A 9,668-nucleotide genomic window follows, 5' to 3' on the forward strand; every position below is an offset into this window, starting at 1 on the left:
TTCTGTTCGATTTCGGCGTGGTTTCGTTTCGGTTCCGTCAATTTTGCCACCCCTTACTCATAATCATTAGAAATCTTCGGTTTCGGTTCGGTTTGACCCCCAAACCGAACCAAATTGAAATTTGAATCGGTTTGGTTAAACCAAACCGAAACCGAATTTTCGGTTCGGTTTCGATTCGGTTCGGCCAATTTTGCCACCCTACTTCTTACCCCATTCACTTTAAAAGTGGTCTGAATTATCCTATAGGGGTGTGAATTTATCAAGAAAGTACGGAATGCGCTCATCTTTCGAGAAATTACGGATTTCGGGCACCTTTTAAAACAAGAATGAAACACGGGCTAATCTTCAAAATCGGGTGGTGAAAAGACCCTGATACCCTTCTGACATTGACAGAGTCCTCTTTTTTCATTACTGCCTATTAAATTGGCGCGCTTCTCGACGAGGCTTCTTTTGGTTGTTTGAATGTGTATTTGAACCGACAGAACCTTAGGTTTGTTTCTATCTTGGCCGTCAGAAATAACTAGAGACGGATGGATGCTTGATACGTGTTGGAAAACTTTTTGGAACGCTTACGTTATTGAATACTTTTTAGAACGCTAACGTTATCTTTTCTCACTTCTCTTTGGCTTAGAACGGTAACGTTATTGAATACGTCTCTTTTGGCTTAGAATTTTTTCCCTTATCTTTTGGTCCTTATTATTTACGCGGGCGTACCCATTATTTCCGCCGGCGTACACCCCTATTCCGCCTTCACCCAATTTCCGCCGGCGTACCCCATTATTTACGCCAGCGTACCCATTATTTCTGCCGGCGTACACCCTATTGCCGCCAGCGTATCCCTTAACTTACGTCGGCATACCCATTATTTCCGCCGGCGTACCCCTTAATATTCCGGCAGCGTTCTCAGCCAAAAGAGACATGAGAAATAATAAAATATTCAATAACGTCGACGTTCTAAGCCAAAAGAGACGTATTCAATAACGTTGCCGTTATAAGCCAAAAGAGAAGTGAGGACCAAACGAGAAATGAAAATATTATAAGCCAAAAGAGACGTATTCAATAACGTTACCGATGTAAGCCAAAGGAGACGTATTCAATAACGTTACCGTTGTAAGCCAAAAGAGAAGTTAGAAAAGATAATGATTAGACTTTGGGTTGTCAACGTTACAAAAAGTTTTCCAACATGTGTCAAACATCCATCCGTCTCTAGTAATTTCCGACGGCCAAGAAAGAAACGAACCCAAGGTTCTGTCGGTTCAAATACACATTCAAACGAACCAAAAGAAGCCTCGTGAAGCATGCCAATTTAAGGGGCAGTAATGAAAAAAGAAGACTTTGTAGACTAGCCCGTTTCCTTCTTGTTTTAAAAGGTGCCAAAAATCCGTAATTCTTCGAAACATGAGCCAACATTCCGTACGTCTCTGAAATTCATCATCTCCATTTTGATTGTACATACATCTCCCCGCTTACGGTCTGCCCAGTTCTATGTTATGAATTATCCCTAAGGTACCATTTACTCCCTTTCTCTCTCTCTCTCTGAAGAGAAACCCTAGAAAAACCAGTCCCTTTCTGAGAATAGAATGGAAATCCATGGAATCTGAAAACAGAAAACGTAAGAGAAAACCCCTCTCAGACTGCACAAACACCACCCCTATCTCTTACACTCTCAGACCCAAACCCAAACCCACTCTCTCCAACAAAAACCCTAACTCGAATTCCCTCAATCATGAAATCAGCAGCATCGAATCAAATAACAATGAAAACCCCATCAATTCTTCCACTCCCCACCACAAATCTTCTCAACTGTTTGGTAATTCTCCAATTCCCCTTTTCCTTATTCTTTTTCCTATATTTTTTCCTTATCATATTAGGGTTTTCCTATAACTTTATGGGTTGTGGATGATCTTTTTTTTTCTTTTTTTCTTTTGAAAATGTTGGGATGATTCTCTCTGCATTTTCTATCAAGTCTGCAATTTGTTGGTATTTATAACTTTCAATTGAATGTGGAATCATATTTAGATATTAAATTTTGAATTGGGTATTTTTCTTTTAGGGTTTTGTTGTGGGAATTCTAAGGTTTGTTCTGAATTCTTTTAGGGTTTTGTTGTGTAAATACTAGGGTTTATTTGTAAATTCTTTTGTTCTGAATTCCTTTAGGGTTTCGCTGTGGAAATTCTAGGGTTTATTTGTAAATTCTTTTGTTCTGAATTCCTTTAGGGTTTTGCTGTGGAAATTGTAGGGTTTATTTGTAAATTCTTTTGTTCTGAATTCTTTTAGGCCCCGTTTGGATTGTAAGAAAAACATTTCTGACAGAAAAAATTTCTTGGGAATTTTTTTTCTTTCCACGATTTGGCGGGAAATGATATAATTATTATTAATTTAGAAGGATATCATCATGAATTAAAGGTCCCTCTAAATATAAATTGAATGTGGTTGGTTCAAGTTTTCTTTTTCGTACATACAAAAAATACTGAAACGGGGCCTTCGGGTTTTGTTGTGGAAATTTTAGAATTTGTGTAAATTCTTTTGTTCTGAACACTATGGGCTTTCTTTTGACCTTTGTAGATAGCATTGTTCTTGAGGGCTCTGATATTCGTACGGTTTACAGTCGACATAGTATAGAGGAAAAGGAGAAGAGGAAGAGGAAGAGGAAGGGAAAGGCGGTTGCAGTCATGATGCCCTTAAGTTGCCCGCCTGTAGGAAGGATCTGGAATTTTGGGTATGTGAAATAAGATCACATTTAAGTGTATCATAGTTTCAGGCTGCTGAATTCTGTGAAATTTGGTCATTTGATTGTGGTTTACTTGTAGTATTTGGTGACCATTCATTTACTGTAAACGAGTTTGTGTCCTTGAGTTTTTTCTTCTTCTGAAAATTTACTCGAATTATCATACCTGCCAATGCTATCAGCTGAGCATCCTACACTAAAGTAACTAGGTTTGATCCCTGTATCCCGATGGAAAGAAATAGAAAATTAGAAAAATCAGTCCCAATGCTATCAGCGGAGCATCCTACACTCAAGTAACTAGGTTTGATCCTTGTCTCCCGATGGAAAGAAATAGAAAATTAGAAAAATCAATCGCTTGATGCTTCCACCTTTATCTTCCATGTTTCTTTTAGATGAAAATTGGGGATTAATGAGTTAAATGTGCCTTGTTTGTGTATTTTCTTCCGTGGGTGTTTGGAAACATTTTAGGGTTATGTTCATCATAATGTGTAATCCTGTTGAAATTATCGATGTTATGGTAAGATTTTATGTTTTTTTAGGATTATGTTCAATGTTCGATGAAAGTTAGAGGCGTTGAAACCTGCATTTTTATGTTGTAGATCTCAAGAACAATCTTGCATTGCTTGCCACAAATGAAGAAAGCTATCTTTAAACTTTGTTTTGCTATAGCCTATAACAGAAATGCAGGAGTTTCAAGCTGTTCTCCTACTGCGGAGTTCTTTTATTTTGGTAATTATTTCCGGATTATATTAGCAATTAAAAACATTCTTGTTTCTGCTTATATTTTCTCAAAAGCTTTTGTTACTCGTCTCAAATGTTTCCCTCTCTGAATGTATAGATATGCTACATTTGTCTTTCATAGCACCATTATTTCTTATGTTTTTTTTTTGCTTGTCACTTATTCCATGCTTGAAAGTGTATCATCTGCTGCGGCACCTTGGATGAGAAATAGTAAACTGTGATTCTTGCAAGTTATGCTATGCTGAAGATGAGAATTTAGAATTTTTGTTGTTCTTTTTATAAATTATAATGAGGGTATTCACTGTGCTACAACTTTCAAATAGGGACAAACTGAAGGAACCTCATGGAGATATTGGTCTGTCTAAGGCGCCCTCGGTTTCTCGTCTGGAAGGAAAGCAGGTTTGTTTGTAATTATAATCTGCGCACAAGTTATTTTTACATGAATCACCTTCTTACCTTGAGTTGCTGGTTCAAAAAAATTATATATATATATATATATATATATATATATATATATATATATATATATATATGCTAGGTCCATCGCAAAAGGCTTTTTGTGGAACATCTGTTGCATGAGAGAGCAGCCACATAGGTTCACCATTCAACAGATTTTGTCATTATTCATGTGATGGGTGCTCTCTCATGCAACAGATGTTCCACGAAATGCCTTTTGCGATGGACCCTAGCAAATCTCTATATATATAATTGTTGATTAAATAAAATCCTTAAAATTGGAAGACCGTCAGTTGCAAAAGAAAAAAAAAATTGAATTGCATGCTTGCTTCAGTCTCAGTAGCAACTTAGAGCTTCTCATTTGTATTAATCACACATGCTAGTACCATGTATATGATTCTGAACCATTTCTAAAAGTGATGCTCGGTTCTTAGGAAGCGGTCTCATCAATTAGCAATTTAATGTCCTGTTTAGAGGAACTGGCTTTTCAGATGTGGAATATCATGTCTAGTTATTTACTAGTCCTATTCCATGGTTTGTGTTTATGTACTTTAATTGGGTTTCATTTTTAGGTTGATAAAATGACTGGAAGGAATACGAATTCCACCAATTCACTCACAGCAGTTGGATTTTGATCTTGGTAGTGCTGAAGACATCCCTCTTAGTGTCATTGTAAGCGAGGGATAGGGGGATTGTTTGTCAATCAAGTGGGGCCCATGTGGAACCCCTACCCCTTACTGAAGTGCTGAAATGAAGAAACGGGAGAGGGAGGGGTCTCATGAATCAGTAATTCGATGTCCTGTTTCGAGGAACTGGCTTTTCCAGATGTGGAGTATTATGTCTAGTTATTTACTAGATGTATTCTATAGTTTGTGCTTTATGTATTTTAATTAGGTTTCATTTTTAGGTTGATAAAATGACTTGCGGATGGTAGTTCGATGAATTAGTAATTCGATGTCCTGTTTTGAGGAACTAGCTTTTCAGATGTGGAGTATTATGTCTAGTTATTTACTAGAAGTATTCCATAGTTTGTGCTTTATGTATTTTAATTAGGTTTCATTTTTGGGTTGATAAAATGACTTGCGGATGGTAATTAGACCTGAAGCCTGAGAAATTGAATGAGGGGACCACATGCATGAAGAAACAAGGGTCAGGGAGATTGTTTGTCAACACGCGCTCAAGTGGGATCCATGTGGAACCCCTAACCCTTATAGAAGTGCTGAAATGAAGACACACGAGAGGGAGGGGCGGTTTTGTCAATTTCCACTGGCCTGACCATGGTCAAACAATCGCAAGTGACAATTGGATTTTCGTAACCCGAGGGTCCACGTGTGGAGGATCGAGTGATTTTGTATAATTTCTATTCTAGTTAAAAAGATCTTTAGAGTTATTTGAAGTAAAGTTGTATTTAGAGTTATTTCTCCATTTGAGTTGTTTCTTGTTTTGGTTGGTTGAATTAAATAGGGTAGTTTCCTGTTTAATTAAATAGGGTAGTTTCCTGTTTCATGTTGTCTTTTGTTGGAGTCTTAGAGTTATGAATATTAGGAAAAGGTTTTTACATTCTCTAAATTTCATGAGATTTTGAATTTTCCAAATTTAATTGGAGAACACCTACTTAAGTCGACAGGTTTGCTCTATTATAGACCTTGGTTGAAGTCGATTATGATGATGCCTTGACAACCCTACTTGTGATGCCCTTGGTGACCGATCACTATTTATTCTATTCAAAGGTATTTGCATTTTTGTTAAAATTTCAGTTCATCTTCTCCCTTTAATGCCAATCTTCTACTCTCAAATTGATTTCTAGTTTTCATTGCTATGTGAGCTTCATCTGTTTTCCAAGGATTTTCCTAAACCCACAAACTGCCTAAGCCTTGTTTAAGCCTGGGAACAGATCTAGTGCCTAGTTTTTCTGCTACTTTTCTCCATTACCTCATATGCAAGCTAGAAGTTTCGTTTGGGAATTTATTAACAGATCTGGACCGTTGATCTTGTTGATAAAGTCCTAGGTCTTTCCAACCTTCACATATATCAGTACAGATTGAATCTAGTTTAATGTCCATTACAAACTGAACGTGGATTCCATCCAGTTCACTACCTATGGTTTGTTTTCCCCTTCAAATCCAGTTTCTGCAGTTTTCTGAAGTATCTCTGATAGATCATCCCATATCTTTTTGTAACTCTAATGTGAGTGCCTGCAGAACCATTGTGGCATTTTGAACTCTCTTATTTAGCCTTCTTACATAAATAGGAATAAACTATGTGGATTGTTTGAAATAATATCCAAATTGGACCAGTTAATAACATGGAATAGGAAGAGCCTACTATAGGCTCAGCAAAAACAGCAACCACAACCGAAAATGAGAAATATAGAGAAGGGACTTATTGTAGTATACCAGGAGCTAAGAGCCACCACTGACATGAAAATAGCTTTATATTGTGCATGAAGAATGGCCAGGGTGACACTTATTTCATGATGGAATTTGGCTGCTTGGGTCAGTTTGGCTTTGGTTCCAACTAAAATCGAATGCTTTAACTACTTTTTGCTTACATAGATTTTGTATTCATAGAGGGATGCTCCCATAAATCTTATGGTGCTTCTTTCTTCTTTGATGACATTATACTGTAATTTCCTCATGAAAATTGCAATATACACTCCTTGCTGTTTCTCAACAAGTTTCTTGCAAGAATTTAAGGGTAGGAAATTGATGACTGCATCTCGGCTTTACTTGCTTGATTCACACATCATTCCCTTATGTATTCCTTTTCCAAGAGGAAAACTTGGGTTAAAACCCTAATTATAACTTTGATACCTTGGAATTTACGGGGTAGGCTGTGGTTAATTGGGGCCATAGAACAAAACTTAGTCAGTTCTGATCTGCATGAATCAGTAGGGTGAGCAGGTCTAGTTATTTCTTTCCAGGGACTTCTGGCACTTATCCCACTGATGGGTCCAATCTCATTAGAGTGACGAAAGGATGTGAGATTTTGTTCAAGTGCCTCTTTGGATTGAAATAATATCAATAAAGTGAATTATCTTTCAACTGCGTCTTTGGATTGAATTAAAATCATCCATCACTATATGAATGGATCCTACTTATTGGATTTCATTTTACAACACTAGACACTTTATATTGCCTGTATCACCATTTTATATGTGATTACATGTGTATATATGTCACATTGATGTTACATTAGTTTGTTTAGTTATTTCTCTATATTTCCCACTGTTGTGTTAGTTTTATAGGTTTTATCAATTCTTTTAATATTTCTCAACCAAAACTGTCTGCATCGTCTGAGACGTATCCGTTTCTGGGGTGGCTCCAGTGGATTTTTAGTGTCAATATTTTAATCCTTGGCTCCATTAACAATAACAAATAACATTATTTTGTTATCTTTGGTGCTTGGAGGCTTTGTTGGGATTTCCTGGCGGTTGGGGGTGGCGGCACAGGTGCTCTATGGCAAAAATAAGATACCTGGCCAACACACTTGTGCCTTGCACCATGCTTACAATTTACCTTTTAGTTTTTTCAGCCATACAATAAGCACAACAAAAGCTTGATTTGAAACCTAAAATCCTGCATCTCATCTGTTCTATCCATGGAGGCACTTCGCCTATAATGGATGTTGTAGGACATACAAAAGCTTTTTGCAAGAAGATATTTGATTTATCTAAAAGGCTTTAAAACATGGACATCAATTAGGTGCTTCTAATTGCGCAAATATTTGCATGATTGGGCAGAAACTGTACTTCTTACTGGAAACATGACATTTAAATTCAAATGTAAAGAAGTGGTTTCTTCTGAACAAGGTTCGCAATACAGCCTTCTTTCTTGGCAAATGGGATTTGCTACAATGGCATATTTGTTGTTCCCATTATACTTCTTTTAGTCGGTAATATGTAGTAAGGTACATGGCATTACGATAGATTTCCAGATGGGCTATCTTACTAGTGTTCCAAAACATGGATGTGGGCCAAAATGTTGCCAAAGCAAATCCTAGTCGACCCTGGTGGCGCGATCGGGTACTCGGTTGACGCAGTTGTAACTTTGGAGAGTCAAAGGTGCTTTGATAGACTTTGTAGGGCAACATGCGGATTTAGACAAGAACGAGACCAAGGTAAAAGGGAATCGACTCGGGCGAGTCGATGATGATGTGGGGGTGGTTTTAAAACTATGATAACATGAGTACTTGTTATGTCAGATGAATATGATATTTTGATTAAATTTTTTTTATATCCTATTCTACTTTGTTGATCAAGTTGGATTATTTGTCATTTCCTAAAAGCCGATATATGTTTTTATTTTTTTATTATTTTGTAGATGGGTTTGTTTCCCTGTTTACTTGATAATCAACGTTACAATTTAACAGTGGCATCACATACGGCAAGTTATAATTATGTTGCTTTTTACTGTTACACTCACTGAAGCCGACTTCATCTCTTTTTATTGCCTTTTCGGAAAAATAAATGTTATGTTGCTTCTTACTGAGCATTCAGTTACGAAATTTAATCTGAAGTTTCTTATTACCTTACCATTTCTGTTGCATCCTCTGATCTATTACAATTGTTTTTTTTTTAATGGTTCTATTAATTCATCCATAATCTGAACTTTTCAACGCTTAATTAATTCACTCCCTAGGCATCACTTCAGTATACTTACACTTGGAATTTGCTTGAGATATCCACAGAAGCAACATTGCTTGATAACTGAAAGCGTTGACAGACACTCTTTGCCTCAGGATTTTGTCAACAAACAGAGAGCTTACTTTGCAGAAATCGATGCATTCGAATTGCAAGAGGAAGTTGTTTCAGAGAGCGAGCTGGAATAGATTGCAGGCAAAGGCAGCATTATCTCATGGCCAATTTTCTAACTGGTAACTGTCATTTTCTGTACAGTAATTTTTGCAATACGGAAGCAAATGTAATTGGGGTTCTCTTGGCGTAAACCCTGTTACCCAATGTACATTTGGCCAATGTAATTTTTGTGGCTTGTATTCTTAGTGATAAATGAATACAAAAGATGAATGGAATTATAACCCAGGTTTATGATCGATCTCTCCACGAGATATAATGGTGCAGGCTGATATGTTTGATTTACTTCCAATTTTTTACATATATAGGAAAAACTGATGTGGTGTCACCCTTAATTTCAAGAGTGGCTATTTGCAGTCCCCTTTCAAGTTTTTTGGATGAATTTTCAATGGTTCAGGGATTATAAAGTTTGTCGTTAAGAGGACTGATTTTATCTGTTTTGTTAGATTTTTTAATGGTTTGGATGAAAAAGCAGGCTTCTAATATGAGGACAGATTTGTTTGTTCAATGTTAGAGACTATCCTCCTAAAAAAAAAATGTTAGAGACTATCCTCTGAGATCAAAGTTTGGATGAAGAAAAGCAGAATCAAAGCATAACATAAGAAGAGAATAAAGTTAGAAAATGAGGAGGGAGAAGGGAAGAGCTGAGAATCATCACTAAGCCATAGTGGGCATGACGAACAGACAATCTACATGGCCTTAGTCCCATGAACAGATGTCCCATCTGTTAGATAAAGGCTTACAAAGATCAATGGCTTGAGCTTCTCTTGGCAGAATCTTAAACAAGGAGGTTTCATAGATCAATGAGCTAGGGTCATCCAATCAAGGTGCGATCAACAGCAATGATCCTCAGTTAGGGTTGCTGTGGGGCACAATTACGCTCCCGCTCTGAGGTGTCGCCATCAAGGTCAAGGCGTGTTTGGTCTACGA

General features: G+C 37.1%; 1 protein-coding gene across 3 annotated transcripts; it reads left to right on the plus strand.

Annotated features, from left to right (window-relative positions):
• The first annotated feature begins 1,340 nt into the window (after positions 1-1,340).
• Positions 1,341-8,979, plus strand: LOC143855524 (uncharacterized). Of its 3 annotated transcripts, none has more exons than XM_077365671.1 (4): positions 1,341-1,810; positions 2,566-2,719; positions 3,793-3,868; positions 4,498-8,601. In XM_077365671.1, the coding sequence occupies exons 1-4, from the start codon at positions 1,591-1,593 to the stop codon at positions 4,558-4,560; spliced, it is 513 nt and encodes a 170-aa protein (XP_077221786.1). In that variant the 5' UTR covers positions 1,341-1,590; the 3' UTR covers positions 4,561-8,601. The 3 variants fall into 3 exon arrangements, with proteins under 3 accessions (XP_077221786.1, XP_077221785.1, XP_077221784.1); XM_077365670.1 differs by lacking the exon at positions 4,498-8,601 and adding an exon at positions 8,666-8,979 and having other exon boundaries at positions 1,342-1,810; XM_077365669.1 differs by lacking the exon at positions 4,498-8,601 and adding an exon at positions 8,615-8,979 and having other exon boundaries at positions 1,345-1,810.
• Positions 8,980-9,668: the final 689 nt, after the last annotated feature.

The sequence above is a fragment of the Tasmannia lanceolata genome, unplaced genomic scaffold, assembly GCF_043159265.1.
Source record: "Tasmannia lanceolata isolate RefF3 unplaced genomic scaffold, GAP_Taslan_0.1 ptg000021l, whole genome shotgun sequence".
Classification (NCBI taxonomy): Eukaryota; Viridiplantae; Streptophyta; class Magnoliopsida; order Canellales; family Winteraceae; genus Tasmannia; species Tasmannia lanceolata.